Source organism: Triturus cristatus, chromosome 3_1 (assembly GCF_964204655.1).
Source record: "Triturus cristatus chromosome 3_1, aTriCri1.1, whole genome shotgun sequence".
Classification (NCBI taxonomy): Eukaryota; Metazoa; Chordata; class Amphibia; order Caudata; family Salamandridae; genus Triturus; species Triturus cristatus.
This window is the reverse complement of record NC_140583.1, coordinates 23,609,433-23,627,246: the sequence shown is the minus strand read 5'-3', so window position 1 is coordinate 23,627,246 and position 17,814 is coordinate 23,609,433. Positions and strand designations below refer to the sequence as shown.

Sequence of the window (17,814 nt, the reverse complement as noted above, 5' to 3'; positions counted from 1 at the left end):
TCTGACGACAAGACCGCCAAATCGTCGGCATATAGCGTGTGCAGTTCCAAGAGAGTGGTCCAAGTTATCTGCTGTCATGGATTGGCCCAAAAAAAGTAATCCGAGGTAAATTAGTTGTGGAGCACAAGCCCCTTACCCAGCAGCTGGTGCAGGCTTCATCATTGAGCTGTGCTCCTCATTGGTCTGACTGCAATGCCTGACTGAGTCCCGCACGGGGCTCCTTGCCAGAGTTCTTTTCCAAATAGGTTGCGAGTTTCAGAGTGCCAGACTTAATGTGTGGGCCAGTGTTATGTAGCGCCTTGAAAGTGTTGATGGGTAGTTTGAAATGTGCTTGATTGTGTATGGGTGGAGCCAGTAGAGCGCCTTCAGGTTTGGTGTGATGTGAGTGGGGCCTTATATATTGAGAGTGATTATGGCCACTGAGCTCTGAGTGGTCTTCAGCCTTCTGGTGATTTTTTCTGTTAATCCTGGCATGAAGGATATTCCTGTAGTTCAGCTTGCTCAGGGTCATGGCGTGCATGAGTTAAGCTGCTACCATCAACCCGCTGTTTTAAATTTAACTCCCAACCCGGTCAGTATTTAAGGAAGTTTGAAATGAGAATTTTTTGAGAGTTCTAGATTATGTTTGGAGGTGTTTTAAGATTCTGTGATGGTGTTGCTAAGTTTTTGGATAAACAGTGTAGACCACTGGTAAATGGTTGTGTGGGTGTATGATAATGATAATGCATGAGCTGGTGTACATTTGCGACTGCATTACCACCCTCTTGAAGAGGGCGGTTGCAAAACATTTGTACATGGCTTGTGAGTCACTATTAGGAAGGGAACACCCCTTCATAATAGCGAGTCACAAATCACTATTTTGCGAGTCGCAATTTTTTGCAGAGCCAAAATAGTGTGTGTGCATGGCCCTATCAGATTTAGCATGCGCAAATGGGTTTGCGACCCATTTGCGCATGCTAAATCTCGTCGTACATCTGGCCCCGAGTGTGTGGGCATTTCAAGGTGGATGCATGATCATTTGTTATTGGGAGTAAGCCTATACTCAAGGCTGTGTGGCTGTCTCAGGGGTTTCAAACAATGCTTAATTTGAGCCGGTGGTGTCCAGTGCTCGGCACCGGTACTTAATTGTTAGCACCGGTGGTTAGGACAGTCTGCCACATGGTGGCGCTGTGTGCCTACTTTTGGTATGAGCACAACATTGATTTATGAATTCAATATTCATTAACAGTGACTACTACATGCCACCCAAGCCATTCTTACGGCTTTGGCGCCTGAATAATATGACTTGTCACACTTGTAAGAATGTGATGGTAAGTATTTGTGTTGGTACTGTCATTGGCAGCACTGGCAGGGGCTACGGGTGGTGCAGGCTGCAGTATTTTCCTGACGAGGGTCCTGGCACTTATGTTTTTTACAAATTAAGCACTGGTTTCAGCGTCCGTGGTGGCGGGTGGAGTTTCAAATTGATGGGGCAGAAATGTTATACCCTTGAATAATGAGCGACCTCAAAAGGAGAGTGCGGGTTCTCCCCCTGCTAGAAAATGTTGAAAAAATGGATTAAAATGGTGGATTTAACACCACTTATTTATTGCAAATTGTTGAAAAAAGAGGATCCAAATATAGTATTTTAAAGCACGAGTGTGAAGAAAACATTAGCAACAAGTAAAAAATGTTCCTAATTCTGCCTGCATTTGCTGTTGGTTGCCGGTCCACACCCCGGCTATTGCTGCTTACCCCGCTAAACTCAGTTGCACAGATCCCCTCCTCCATTGACTGTTTCACATTTCTTTTGGGTGCAGTTTTATATAGCGGCAACACCACCCGAAGGTATTAGAGCGCTTTACATAAGCACCAGTTACTTTTATTTGTGCAGTTTTATATAGCGGCTACACCACCCGAAGGTATAGGTGCGCTTTACATAAGCACCAATTACTTTTATTTGTGCAGTTTTTTTATAGCGGCAACACCACCCGAAGGTATTAGAGCGCTTTACATAAGCGCCAGTTCCTTTTATTTGTGTAGTTTTATATAGCAGCAACACCACCCGAAGGTATTAGAGCGCTTTACATCATCTCATTCCTCGCCGGAAGAACCCAGAGAGTCCGCCTCCCCCCGTTCCGGTCAGCGGCCACCGAAGTCATCTGCGGCGTTCCACAAGGGTCATCGCTCAGCCCCACCCTCTTCAACGTCTGCATGAGCCCCCTCGCAACCATCGCACGTCAACACAACCTCAAGATCATCACCTACGCCGACGACACCCAGCTGATCCTCTCCCTCACCAGCGACCCGGACGCCGCCAGAGCCAGCCTACACGAAGGGATGAAGGACGTCGCCGAATGGATGAAGAACAGCCACCTGAAACTGAACTCAGACAAGACGGAAGTCCTCATCCTGGGATCATCACCCTCCGCCTGGGACGACTCCTGGTGGCCCCCCGCCCTGGGAGCCACCCCCGAGCCAACGGACCACGCACGCAACCTAGGCTTCATCCTGGACTCCTCCCTCTCGATGACCAGACAAGTCAACGCCGTCTCGTCTTCATGCTTCAACACCCTGCGCATGCTTCGAAAGATCTTCCGGTGGATCCCCACCGAGACCAGGAAGACGGTCACCCAGGCCCTCGTCACCAGTCGGCTGGACTACGAGAACGCCCTCTACGCTGGCACCACCGCCAAACTCCAGAAGAAACTCCAACGGATCCAGAACGCCTCAGCACGACTCATCCTGGACATCCCCCGACACAGCCACATCTCCGGACACCTGAGAGACCTGCACTGGCTCCCCGTCAACAAAAGAATCACGTTCCGACAACTCACCCACGCACACAAGGCCCTCCACGACCTGGGCCCCAAGTTCCTCAACAGCCGCCTGACCTTTCACAAGCCCACCCGCCAGCTCCGCTCCGCCAGCCTCGCTCTTGCCACCGTCCCCCTTCCGCCAGCCTCGCTCTTGCCACCGTCCCCCGCATCCGCAGAGCCACCGCCGGAGGAAGATCCTTCTCCTACCTGGCAGCCAAGACATGGAACTCCCTCCCCATCCACCTCTGGACAACACAAGACCATCTCGCCTTCAGGAAGCAACTCAAGACCTGGCTGTTCGAGCAGTAGCATTCCCCCCCAACCCCCCTCCCCCCCCAGCACCTTGAGACCCTCCGGGTGAGCAGTGCGCTATACAAATGCCTATGATTGATTGATTACATAAGCACCAGTTACTTTTATTTGTGCAGTTTTATATAGCGCCAACACCACCCGAAGGTATAGGTGCGCTTTACATAAGCACCAATTACTTTTATTTGTGCAGTTTTTTATAGCGCCAACACCACCCGAAGGTATTAGAGCGCTTTACATAAGCACCAGGTCCTTTTATTTGTGCAGTTTTATATAGTGCCAACACCACCCAAAGGTATTGGAGCCGTTTATATTAGCACCAGTTACTTTACACAAGGATACCTTTATTTTTGTAGGCACGGCGAGATTACGTGATTTGCCCAAAATCAAGGCTGTGAAGTCGAATCCAGTTGACTAGCTCCATATTCTGCAGCTCTGGCCATTACGCCACCTCCTCTCCCGAAAGAATGCCATATCATCTCCCAAGCCTCGGCTCCACATTTTGTGATTATGGATAAGCCACTTTATCTTCCCAATTTAAAACACAAGAAGCATTGGCAAAGCCAGTAGGTGAAGGAACGTGAGGCCTAACCAGCTTGCCAGGTTCTTCAATAACATCTGCTAGATGCCATGTGCGCGGCTGCTGTAGAACTGAAAACAAGAGGGCTTTATGCGAGGGAAGGCAGAGTGAACCGAAGCAGACCCATACAAAACTCACTCGCCTGCATACTTCTTTTCCCCGGGCCTGGTGACTGGACTGCAGTGGTGCGAACTATTAACCCACACTGAAGAAGAACCCGGAAGGAAGCTGCTGGACTCCTCCCCTAGACCCTCCCCCTCCCGCAGACCCGAGCCCACCTATCATAACCAACTCAAGAGGAGATGCTGAGTCTCGGTGGAAGAGGCAAGGGCCACTGATACACCCACTCTTACACTGCTGGCCCCAGCTATTGAGATTCATGAATGGAGGTCTTCGGACTCTTCTTAGGGCCTTGTGAATAACGCTCAAAGAAAGTCTATTCTCGGCAGTAACACACACACTGCACCCACCAGAGTCTCGTCACTGCCCTGATTTAAGCCTCGCCCAGCCAACGCATGCGCAGGGCCAAGGGTCACCCTCCCCCGCCTTCTCAAGCGAAAGCACAGATTGAAACATCTTTGTCACCGAGCAGCAAGCACAATGTATTTCTGGTTGCTGGCGTTTCTTCTCACCCTTTGGTTCCTCCCTAGGGTGGCAGGGCGAGGGCCCGTCTCGCAGTTAACACCAGCTGTCCCTGTTCAATGCAAAGTGTTAGTTGTAAACACATAATTGCTTATATTTAGTTACATATGATTTGTAAATACGCCTATAATGGTTGGTGTTTTGTTGTAGACGCTGTAGAGCATTTGTAAATGTTGGCGGTATGTATGGTGCTTGGTGTGTTGGCGTATGATAGTGGCTACGTGAGTTGATCATTGTGGGTTCGAATGATGTCATGGTATGAACGGGGTTCAGCGTTTGTATCAATGCAGTTGTGTGTGCTTATGCTAGCGGCTGTGTAAGCATTTAATGCTTGGTATATACAAAGTGTATAATATATAATGTTATGTGACAGATATTTTATTCAAAGTTGTGAAGAAATGTAACATGTCAGCACAGAGTTTGTACAGTCAGGAGTATGGAATCAGGGGTGAGTGTTATCAGTGTACTGGGTGGACATCTTTATCACACAGTGTGTGTGGGTGTTTGGTGTGTATAGTGCAAGGAGTGTATCAGCCATGTGTATCAGTTCCAATATATAAATAACTGTGTGTTGTTTAATCAGTTTGTGTGTCTGTCACAAGTGTTTATATCGGACTAATGTGTGGAGTCAAGACTCTGTACAGTCAGTAGGTGTGTTATCACTGTATCGAGCGGGTATGTGTAACGTGTGGAGTTTGAGGTATCATGGAATATTTGTAGCCAGTGTGTGTCGGATGCCCAGTGTAAATGTATAGCTGTCTGTCTAGTGTCTGAATTTAAGTGCGTTTCTTGCAGCATATATGCGGCAACAGGTGTGTTCATAATGTGCAAGAGTGGAGTGTGCCATCAGTTCGAGTGCATCTAGAGTTGAGTGTGCATGCTTTTTCTGTATCAGAGCTTGTGAAGTGTGTGCATCCGTTGTCAAGCTTATTTTATATGTATGAGTTGGGAGTGTGTGTGTTTTTGAATGTGTAATCATGAATCAGGAGTTAGATGTATGTGTCTTATGGAGTGTGCGTGTGCTGGATGTGTTCGCGCATCGATCAGATTAACTGAATATAGCCTGGGTACTAATAAATATTTTCTTGGAGCAAATGTACAGTCTGGTTTAGGGCTGTGGGCTGCATCAGTGGCGGAGTAGGGTGAAGGCGATTTAGAAGCAAAAAAAAATCAATTCCTTTTCAAAACATTAGTAGAAAATTAAGTTATTGATGTCTTTTTTGGGGGGAGGAAGGGGGGGGGGCGGATCAGAAGAACTCTGGAAAATTTTACCTCCCCAAAATGTCCTCTTCTTGTTACACTGGTCTAGAAATTAATTTGTATCTTGGGGTCAACATATGTTTATTTTCAACAATGGAAGTGATGAAGGAAAAAAACTCTGAACTAAACTTACCTACATATGGCCCTGCTCATGAGGCAGGCTCTGACATTGTATCAGACTACAGGACTTTAATAGGAGACATGAAATGTTAAATAAGTTTATAATATATCTATATTTCAGCTAGGAACCGGTTACATTTCTGACAGATTGGGACCATGTTGAATGTCAGCTTAATAAGCTCTGGCATTCAATACCTACTGAGCTTGCTATTGTTTTTGACAATAAAAATACATTATCTCAAAAGAATGTGCTTTTTAAACTGTACATATTTATGAAAGGTCAACCACGTCTATTTACTTCTACTCCTGGAGTTGTTTGAAAATGTCACTGTGTAATTTTGAAGTACAGCATTGTGCTGCATGTCAAACTGCTCCATTTCTGCATGTGCCCTTTTTAAGCCAATACGTTTATCAAATTCAAGATTTTGTGCACTCACCATCCAAGGGGTTTCAATCAGCATGAACAGGGGGTGCGGGCACAGACTTGAGAAAACAGTCCCACTATCTCCCCAGAAATGCCCTCAAGGCCTGCACCAAGGTTTAGCGTTGACTGCGTTTCTTGAGCATTGGTTAACCTTTGAGTTGCAGCCGACAGTTCTGGAAAGTGGATGAAATTCTTCCAGGTGTTTGTTGAATAGGAAGAAGTTACTTTCAAATGAAGAAACAGCATAAATCATAGAGAAGAGACATTGAGTGCATTGAAATGTTCAAATCTATCCAAAAGAAATGGATCACGGGAGCCATTTCACATCCTTCAGTTCTGGGAAGGATGGACCTTGACTGTCTACAAAGTGTTCAATCTCAGGAAGCAAAACTGTGAACCGCCCAGAATCTTCCGTTTAATTAGTCCTTGTACGTCCGTGTGCTGCAAGAGGTCTCCATATTCACTTTCAGAATCTCGCAGCGGTGCTTTCAAAAGGTCTATAGTTAATGGATTTGGCATGAATACAATTATTCATTTTTGCACAGAACTTCTTGATGGGTAATGCAGTGGTAGCCTGTGGCAGTATGTCTGGTGGGCTTCTTTTTTATGGATCAACTTTTTACAATTTTTTATTGAATAAACATTTACAATTAAACCCATCTACAGCCACCGGCCAGCGGATGAGCAGTAAAGTATTTTATAATACCTAAACTTTTACCAATTGTATCGATCATAAAGCAATAAAAGTCTCTCCAAAACCCCTCGCGCGCCTCCCCCAGTGTTGCGACTGTGTGATCTGGTAATCTCATTATATGCACTAGATTGCATAATGTTCTGCTTGTGCTTTGTGCCTTCCCCAGGTCCTTCTATGCCTGCCACATAGATATCTATTGTCTAGCATGGCCTGTTAGGTCGCTCTAAATGAAATTTTAATTGTGTGGTTAACTGTAATTTTACCTGCACTAAATCTAAACTCTGCACTTTGCGGGCTTTTAAAAATTGACTTTCGTTACCTCTGGAATGTGTTATACTCCTTGTAGCTGATTTTGCACATTTGAACCTGCTCAATCCTGGGCGGCCATCTTGTGTTGCCACGCGTTTTTCGGCCGGTTAGCGCACCAGTTTATGCACGCCGTCCTGCCATTATTCTATATAATGGACACGGATCGGACACCTGTTAGGTTCAATCCCCGGTGGCCATCTTGTGTTGCCATGCGTTTTTCGGCTGGTTAGCGCATCAGTTTATGCACGCCGTCCTGCCATTATTCTATATAATGGACACGGATCGAACGTGCAGCAGGCGCGCCAAAGGCGTGCCTAAGGCAAGCCCGTCTGCACACGACCGGGGCCAGGGGCCACGACCCCTGGTCCGATTAAGAGGATGCCTATAAGATGTTCCTACAAACATCTGGTGCATCATAATAGTGCGTCGTCTTCTGACTGCAGGCTATTTAATCCATATGCTACGGTTTTTAGCTGCCCGTGTTGTAGCTTTGCATTTGACACACATTCATACAAAGGCTGTAGCTCCCTAACTACTCCCCCAAGGATTGAGAAGGTCCAGGGCAATGTTTCTATAAAACCATGCAATACATTTGATAAAGATGATATATTTATTAACATAAATTGTCGCTCACTTCCTAAGCATAAGTCAGATATTTTTGACCTTTTGATCAATGAGCAGCCTGATGCTATTTTTCTCACAGAGACTTAGTTGCAGGAGTGTTCTGGGCCTGACATCGTGTTCACTTTACCATCTAATTATACAATAGTTAGGAGAGACACGGGAATCAAAATGGGAGGAGGCATTGCAATCATTTATAACAATTCCTACACATGCAAATTTGAAGATCTATCCTTTGTGGGCTGTGAGGCTGCAATATTTAAACTTGCCATAACCCCACAGGTCACCTTTTCTGGCATTTTGCTTTATCGCCCACTGGGCCTGCTGGGGCATGGGCTGACTCACTCCCTGACCTAATTACTCCCCATCTCTTGGACGCCGCAAATTTCACAAGTTTGGGTGGTCTGAACCTGCATTTTGATGACCCGACATGTGCTACTAGTGCTGCACTTATTCTAGATCTAGCAGCTGTGAACATTCTGCTCTGTAATTCGGGTTCCACCCACGTTGCTGGACACTTATTGGACCCGATTTTTTCCAATTTGCCTAACATCAGTTGCCCCCCAGCTCTTCCAGTACTCTGGTCCGATCATTTCCTGGTGGGCTTTCGGATCAAACTTTTAATAGGCTCTTATCTAAGAGTGCCCCCATCTCTAGCCCAGTTCCTATAGCAGACGCGGATGCCATACATAACTGGATTCTTAATTCCATTAATGCTTGTCTTCCGTCGTCTGTCACAAAGGTGAACAATCACCGGCCACCTTCCCCTTGATTTTCAGAGAATTTAAAAGTGGAGAAAAGTAAATGTAATGCGTCAGAGAGAAGCTGGAGAAAGAACTACGCTCCAGACACTAAACTGGTCTATAAAAAGGCAAAAAGAGATTACCATTCACTCTGTAAGGCTACACGTGCAGAGCATGTGACCTCTACCATTTTTAAGGCACAGATTAACGCCAAGATATTGTTCAAGCTTGTCAAAGAACGTCTGGCGCGGCCTGTCAACCCAAATCCCCGGATCTCACTGAATCACAATGTGAGGATCTTGCTACGTTCTTTCTCAATAAAGTTGAAAGTATATATTCCGCACTTAATGAATCTCAACCGGCCAATGATATACAGCAAATTAAGAATCTTCATCAGTCAATTAGGAGTACGGAACCACAGGTCTGTGCGTCCTCGGCACCTATTAGCAATTTAGAAACTTGGGTGCCCCTGGGTAAAAACTCCTTTAGGCGGATTTTGGACAGCCTTAGATCCGGCTCTCCCAGGGACCCTGTCCCCATCACTGTGCTCCAGAAGCTTGAACAGTCCTCTCTGCTGTTAATTATGGAGTTGCTCAATGCCTCCTTAAAGGAAGCAAAGGTGCCAGCTGCTTGGAAGCACACGATGGTTCTCCCACTTTAAAAAAAAGCTATTGCCGACTCCGCAATTGTCTACCTTTTGGCCCATTTCTTTGCTTCCGGCCTTCTCCAAACTTCTGGAAAAATAGATCAATATCCAACTGACGTCATTTGTTGAATCCCAAATGTTTTGCATGGCTCACAGTCTGGCTTTAGACCAGGTTTTTCAATGGAGACTACTCTGCTTGGAGTCACAGAAATGATACGTAACCGTGTTGATACCGGGGATACTGTGGCTCTTATACTCCTCAATTTAAGTGCCGCGTTTGACACGGTTTCTCATAATGTGTTATTGCAAGCTTTGCAATCATTGGAAGTGACTGGCTTAGCACTCAACTGGCTCAATGATTTTCTGTCTGATCGCACGTTTCAAGTCTGTTCTCCCACTTCTAGTTCCATTACTCATTCTTCACCTTATGGGGTTCCTCAAGGTTCGATCCTTAGCCCTCTTTTATTCAACATCTATGTCAGGCCTCTGGCGACGATTGCTGAAGATTCTGGGCTGTCTCTCTTTTCTTGTGCTGATGACACCCATATTGTTTTCTCCCTATCTGTTGAAGGGGCATCAAAATCTTCTCTTCAGTTTGGGCTGAGAAATATAGCAGGCTGGATGCAAGCCAACCTGCTTAAACTCAACAGTGAAAAGACGGAGGTGATGATACTGGGCAAGAATAAAGACCTATGGGGACCTCAACACTGGCGCCTGAAATGGGCGCTTTGCCCCAGCCTAATCATTAGGTTCGGAACCAAGGCGTTATAATCGATGACCAGCTATCAATGAGGCAACAAGCGGTGAAAGTGTCTTCGACCTGCTTTACTATTCTCAAATGGCTCAGGAAAATCCTTTGGATGATGCCTTTGTCTACGCAACAAACTGTGGTCCAAGCTTGTGTTACCTCAAGACTGGACTACGGCAACATTCTGTATCTAGGAGTCAACAAGGACATGTTACGTAAACTACAGTTGGTGCAGAATGCGGCGGCTACGTTACTTTGCAAGGTTCCAAAAACAGCCTCCATCTCAGGCGCTCTTCGAGATCTTCATTGGCTCAGGGTTGAGAATCGTATAAGTTCAAAGCCCTGAGCTATATGTTTAAAATCAAATTTGGTAAGGCACCCCAATACTTGAATGCCTTAGGTCACCCCTACCTCTCTTTACGTTCTGCCACTCGGGCTAAATTTACGGTGCCTAGGACCAGACTTTCACGAATGGGCGGTCGGTCGTTCTCCTGTCTAGGTCCCTCCTTGTGGAACTCCCGTCCTATGTCACTTCGGACCGAAACTATATATGAGAATTTTCGTAAGTGCTTAAAAACCTGGCTGTTTAATATGTAGAACTTTTTCCTTTTTATTTTCTGATCCTGATGGGCAGCGCCGGAAAACCCTTGGGTAGCTGTGCGCCTTATAAGATTAAAATAACATAACATAACATAGCATCCTGCCCCACAATACGCAGAACACTCAAATACCAGGGGCAAGTAAACTCCTAAAATTCGAAAGCAGCAACCCCAGGCATGGTTTCCCTAGGGCCACACATTGTTCTCCTTTTCCTCCTATGGAAATTGATATCTTTTCTATCCCAAGTAAATCCCATCTCCTTAAAATCCACATTCAATCAATCAATCAATCAATCTTTATTGCATGATTACTTGAAACCATTGCAACTATAAAATGGCATATCAATATATTTCATTTGATCAGACATATTTTAAAACGCCCTGATAAAACAATGATAGTCAAGTGTTCAAAGTTCAGGACCGTTTGTGTGGTAGCATGTATCATTTCATAAGTCTCAAGATTTTGCAAGCGGTCTATTAAGAATGAGAGAAGGGTAATTAAAAGGTTTTTGAAATTTTGCATTGTGAAGTTGCGGGTAGCTGTCAGTCTTCCATTACTGCCACGAGCAATGAGTCTTACGTACATCATGTTGTGTCCCCATCTATTGGCTGCCAGTTGCAGTTCAGATTTTTCCCACTTTGTCCAGGAATTGGACAAGGCGGCAGGCTAGTTGGATATCTTCGCCTTCTAAACATGCTTTAAGTGCCTGCCCGCATGATCTTATTCCCCTTTTTTTAAAGCATGTTTTAATATGTATCTGCGCTCCTTGTCCAACGTCTTGCATATGCACAATTGATGGATAATGTCCTCTTTTGAATCTCCGCATAGACGGCAGCTGGTTGTTGTTTGTAGGTATGGGGGCAGATGGTACAGTGATGAAAGAATGCCCAGCTTTAGATGTAGGGTTGAGGGCGGCACTTAATTTGTAAAAAATGAAGTGCCAGGGCACTTCTTGGAAGGCCACTGCAGCCTGCACCACCAAAGACCCTGCCAGCGCTGCCAATGACAGTACCAACATAACACCCAACCATTGCACTTCTACAAGTGTGACAATTCAGACTATTTCAGGCCACTCAGGCTATAATAATGGCATGAGAGGCTGGTATTATTCAATGTATATTGACTTAATTAACAATGCTGGTGTGTTTTCAAAATTAAAAGACAGTGGCACCTTGTGGTAGACTGTCACTAGAGCCGGTGCTGACAAATAAGTGCCGGTGCTGAGCACCTGAAACCACCGGCACAAATGAAGCGCTGGTTGAGGGGAACCTCTGGTGTAGCTCTGAAGGAAAAACCAACCATGGGCCCTCTTTTTTTTTATCGGCGCTTTGTCCTCCTCTTGCAAAATAATTCTTACTGATTTGTTTATAAGCTCTTTGAACATGGAATGTGATCCAGTGCTTTCCCAGATATTTCGTCGAGCCAGGGTGTCTTTTGAATGCTGTAGATAGGTTGTGACCGCGCTACCGTTTTTTTGTTTCAAGCTCCTTCCAGAGGTAGGAGTTCATAGTTGTTACATCCGCTCCCTTTATTTTATGTCAGCATTTGAAGTAGGCGCCCTTTCTCGCTATTTGACCGAAGCCAAGTCTCATTTGTGCCGGAGAGTCCTATCACAAACGAAACACGATCATATTGGGTTCAAAGAGGCCCTTCAACCTGTCAAAATCGAAATAGTGATTTTTCCAGTTCTGCTCGTGTTTATCAAATTGGAGAAAAGAAACACAAGCGGAGTTTATCCGATGCTGCTTTCAAGCAGCAACTGCAAATTTGGGAATTTGTAAGTCGTACATGGCTGTTATATTCTCCTTCACAAGGAACAGTGTACTGTTTTGCTTGTCGTTTGTTTTCTAGCACAGATTCTGCCTTCAGTAGATCTGGTTTTAATGACTGGAAGCATGCAACCCGTTGTATTTCTCAACATGAAGCTTGCCCTGAGCATCAAAAATGCATGTTAATATACACCACCCGTCAAAAAGAAACTGGTAAAATTGATTCTGAATTAGAGGAACAGATAAAACATGAACAAATATACTGGCAGGGTGTGCTGAAAAGAATTGTAGCAGTTATTAAATTTTTAGCAGCAAGAGGTATGGCATTCAGAGGAGAAAACCAGATGATAGGATCACTGCACAATGGAAATTATTTGGGGACTTTAGAACTTCTAAGCCAATTTGACCCGTTTCTTGAAGAACACATCAGGAAATATGGAAATGCTGGAAAGGGCAATCCCTCATACCTATCAGCAACAATTTGTGAAGAATTTATCACATTAATGAGCAAGAAAGTTTTCTCTGCAATAATATCAGAAATAAAGGAAGCAAAATATTATTCTCTCAGTGTAGACTCCACTCCAGATGTGTGCCACATCGATCAGTTGACATTCACAGTGAGGTATGTAAAGGGTCACGTACCAAAGGAGCGTTTTTTGGAATTTATCTCCATTCATGGTCATGGGGCAGAGTATCTTGCCGATGTTGTAGTGAAATTCCTAGAGCGGGCCGGTATTCCATTATCAGATTGCCGTGGTCAGTCATATGATAATGCATCCAATATGTCTGGTCAGTATTCGGGCTTACAGGCAAGATTGAAAGAGATCAACGAATTTGCTGTTTATGTTCCTTGTGCTGGCCATTCTTTGAACCTGGTGGGTATAAAAGCGGCTGAGTGCAGCATGCAGGTTGTTTCTTTTTTTGACTTTGTTCAAAATTTGTACACTTTTTTTGCTGCTTCTACTCATCGTTGGGATGTGCTACTTCATTCTGTAGGCCCAGATCACAAGGTTGTAAAACGCTTGTCTGATACTCGATGGTCAGCTCATGCAGATGCCCTCAATGCATTGTGTGGTGGCTATGAAAGAATTAAAGCTGCTCTTGATTCACTGACAAATGATCACATTCAGTCAAAAGATACAATGCATGATGCACTTAGTCTCCTTAAAAAAATGGACAAGCTGGAAACCATTTTCTTGACCATTCTCTGGAATGACATACTGATGCGTTTCAACGAAACAAGCAAGACTGTACAAAAAGAAGATGTTAACCTATCTGTTGCAGTCAACATTATCCAATCTTTGAAGTCTTATGTCCAAGAGTTGAGAGACCAATTTGATGACTATGAATGCAAGGCAAAGGCAAAAGCTCCAGATACTCATTACAGAGATTTTGGAAAGCGTACAAAACAACGAAGCAGTAGACAAACTCGGTTTGAAGGACCCTCTAGTGACACCGTACTTGAAGGGCGGTACAAATTTAAAGTAGAAGCATACTTACCGATCATGGATGCTCTGATTGATGGTTTAACACGGCGAAGCGAAGCATATAGAGACCTAAATAATCGGTTTGGCTTCTTTACAGAATTAAAAAACATGAACACCAAAGAAATCGAAGGGTGGTGTGAAAAACTTGCCTCTTTGTACTATAAAGACCTGAACAAATCTGATCTCATCAAGGAATGCCAGCAGTTCAAACATTATCCTGTACACAAAAATGAAACAATTTCAATGACTTGTCTTTACAGGAAAATAAAAACTGATAAACTAGAGAACACTTTCCCTAACATTGAAATTGCACTGCGCATTTTCTTGTCGATGATGGTCACAAACTGTACTGGTGAAAGGTCCTTTTCAAAGTTGAAGCTCATAAAAAATGAGCTACGTAATCGAATGCTACAAGCCAGACTCAATTCTCTGGCTCTGCTGAGTATTGAGTCAGAAATGCTCCAAGAAATAGAATTTGCTGATCTGGTTAATGAGTTTGCTGCTAGCAAATCCAGAAAGAGATGCATAATTTAAGTAGTGTCTTACAGGTGCCTAATATTGTACAGAGATGCTCCAAGGTTTGACTTAGAAGCTTTATTTTGCAGAAACACATAATGACATTTTTGGTATTCATTGAATCTAAGTAAATAGTCATAGAAACACATTTACTTTCCCTTTTCTAAAAATCATCTGCATTAAGATGTTTGACTTCTACAACCTAAACTGCACTTAAAATACCCCTAGATGCTCTGGAATCACAGCACATTGTGCACTTATAGCATTTGACATTATATGACAAGAAAAACTGACAAATGGGAAGAAGACCCAAGAACAAAATCACTTTGAATAATGTTCGCAAGAAAATGCCAAAACCGTATTCTATGTGACGAACAGCATTGTCAAAATTCAAGCCAACAGCATAGAGTTCTTGTACTCAATCTTGCCTATTTCGTCCTTCTCCAACTATGAAACAATCAAAGAGGGCCTGACCATTCAGGAAAACAGCATGGATGCCTTGCAGGCATCTCCAAGACTGAGTAGACCAGGAAAATGGTAAATCATAAATAGGGTCCATCTGAGCATCATAAAAGTATTGTCAGCAGTTCACAAAAGCCTATAACTTTCTATGGTCTATAACTTTCTACTTATCATTGAAACTTCATTCAAGCCTTTGATACAGGCAGCAAACATTGCCTTCAACAAAACTTCCAAACCCAGCAGCATTTATGTTCAATTCCTCAAAATTAAAATAGAACTCCTTAACACAATTACTGCACAGGTCAAGTGTAGGTAACAAGATTTGCAGAGATACAAGATGAGGTCCAACAAGGATAATTGCTCAATCATGTTCTGTTTAACCTATGCACCAGGATGTATATGATATCATCCAAACAAACACCTATTGCACAGAACACGTTGAAGAAGGTTGAACACCACTGCTTTTCTGTATTTATTACTGTTTGCTGTCAGCCCATGCAATAAAGTTCGTCCCAGAATCAACATTGTTAAGGCCTTAAACAATTTGAATTTCACCAGTAAAATGTTAAAGGTGATGTTCTGAGCATGTCTGAGGAAAGAAAGAACCAATGTTAACAATAGAAAGAAGGTAAGAAGAACAGCACTGAAAATAGTAAATGCATAGAAAGTTATATACCTCAGGCTGAAATGAATGAAAAATAATATCATGGAACAAGACATTGATTGAATCTAGACAGGTGGATACAGAATTTTGCTAGAAAATGGGACAACATCATTCTGGCCTACTTCAATAATGTTATATGTGATACTTAGAGTGACTGAGAGAGTGGTCTAGCACAACCAGACGGCCCCACTGATCTTCATTTGTCTTCGGATGTGGATTCAAGTAACATAATCACTATAAAATGTAATGTAAGTAATTACAGCTAATTTTTCTTCTTTCTTTTACTGTTTCATACATTTTGAAAGTATCATTAAATATTGCGTGACATAGCAAGGGTGTGAATGAACGTAAAATGGACAGTGAATTCAAAGTTATTGCGAACAGGGGCCCCCAAAATATGTTTGGCCCAGGGCCCCCAAAATCCTTAAAATGTCCCTGTTTGGGTCCAGTGCGTCCTTCTCCCACTGGAACACTTGACCGGTCCTAGCCGAGTTGTATGTGGTATCTCTGTGGCCCAAAGGCAGCGGAACAAGGGCTGTTCCAACATGTCGTGTCTTTTCCGGGTTGGGGTTGCAACAACAGGTCAATTTAATGACTTTTTACATTTTTATGGTGAGGCCTCTAATTATATATTAGTTAATCTAAAACCCATTATAACTTTTATTTTTTGTATCAAATATATCAAATGAATAACCATGTAATACGATCCTGGGTTGCATCGAGTGGTTTTGGTGGCATCATTGCCCATTAGGGGAGCTTCATTCTAGACACGGTCAATGTCAACAGGTTTTAACTTTTTAGAACGTCACGGAGCTATTCTGGACCTGTGCACTAGATGGCAGCATGGTGCAGAGTATGTGAATCTTTGAGTAATAGCTACTTACAAAACCATCTTTCTAGTTAGTTGATCACGAACAGTCCACAACATCACGTAAGTTCTAGACCCCTCCCAGAGGACGTTTGAACGCACAGACTCGTCTGGTCACTGCTCACAACTGTTGAGAGTGAAACACAAGTTTTCATCCCAAGAGTGTCATTCCCCGCCTTCACTGCTCTCAACTGTTGAGAGTGAAACACAAGTTTTCGTCCCAAGAGTCTGATCACCCATCTTCACTGTTCACAGCTGCTGAGAGTGAAGAACAGGTTTTCATCCCAAGAGTGTGATCACCCGCCTTCACTGTTCACAGCTGCTGAGACAGGTTTTCATCCCAAGAGTGTCATCACCCGCCTTCACTGTTCACAGCTGCTGAGAGTGAAGAACAGGTTTTCCATCCCAAGAGTGTCATCACCCGTCTTCACTGTTCACAGCTGCTGAGACAGGTTTTCATCCCAAGAGTGTCATCCCCGGTCTTCACTGTTCACAGTTGCTGAGAGTGGAGAACAGGTTTTCATCCCAAGAGTGTCATCCCCCGCCTTCACTGCTCACAACTGCTGAGAGTGGAGAGCATGTTTTCATCCCAAGAGTGTCATCACCCGCCTTTACTGCTCACAACTGCTGAGAGTGAAGAACAGGTTTTCATCCCAAGAGTGTGATCACCCGCCTTCACTGTTCACAGCTGCTGAGACAGGTTTTCATCACAAGAGTGTCATCACCCGCCTTTACTGCTCACAACTGCTGAGAGTGAAGAACAGGTTTTCATCCCAAGAGTGTCATCACCCGCCTTCACTGCTCACAACTGCTGAGACAGGTTTTCATCCCAAGAGTGTCATCACCCGCCTTCACTGTTCACAGCTGCTGAGAGTGAAGAACAGGTTTTCATCCCAAGAGTGTCATCACCCGCCTTCACTGCTCACAACTGCTGAGTGAAGAACGAGTTTTCATCCCAAGAGTGTCATCACCCGTCTTCACTGTTCACAGCTGCTGAGACAGGTTTTCATCCCAAGAGTGTCATCCCCCGTCTTCACTGCTCACAACTGCTGAGAATGGAGAACAGGTTTTCATCCCAAGAGTGTCATCCCCCGTCTTCACTGTTCACAGTTGCTGAGAGTGGAGAACAGGTTTTCATCCCAAGAGTCTCATCACCCGCCTTCACTGCTCACAACTGCTGAGAGTGGAGAGCAGGTTTTCATCCCAAGAGTGTCATCACCCGCCTTTACTGCTCACAACTGCTGAGAGTGAAGAACCGGTTTTCATTCCAAGAGTGTGATCACCCGCCTTCACTGTTCACAGCTGCTGAGACAGGTTTTCATCCCAAGAGTGTCATCACCCCCCTTCACTGCTCACAACTGCTGAGACTGAAGAACAGGTTTTCATCCTAAGAGTGTCATCACCCGTCTTCACTGCTCACAACTGCTGAGAGTGAAGAACAGGTTTTATCCCAAGAGTGTCATCACCCGTCTTCACTGTTCAGAGCTGCTGAGAGTGAAGAACAGGTTTTCACCCAAAGAGTGTCATCACCCGTCTTCACTGTTCAACGCTGCT

The 17,814-nt window shown here is 44.3% G+C and overlaps 1 protein-coding gene across 1 annotated transcript; it reads left to right on the top strand.

Annotated features, from left to right (window-relative positions):
• Positions 1-12,583: 12,583 nt before the first annotated feature.
• On the top strand, positions 12,584-14,284 carry LOC146859626 (zinc finger MYM-type protein 1-like). The gene has a single exon (XM_085645228.1). The coding sequence runs from the start codon at positions 12,584-12,586 to the stop codon at positions 14,282-14,284; it is 1,701 nt and encodes a 566-aa protein (XP_085501354.1).
• The last annotated feature ends 3,530 nt before the right edge of the window (positions 14,285-17,814 follow it).

Excerpts from the sequence above, each read along its gene's own strand:
- LOC146859626 (XM_085645228.1), top strand. The coding sequence starts at position 12,584 with ATGGCATTCAGAGGAGAAAACCAGATGATAGGATCACTGCACAATGGA.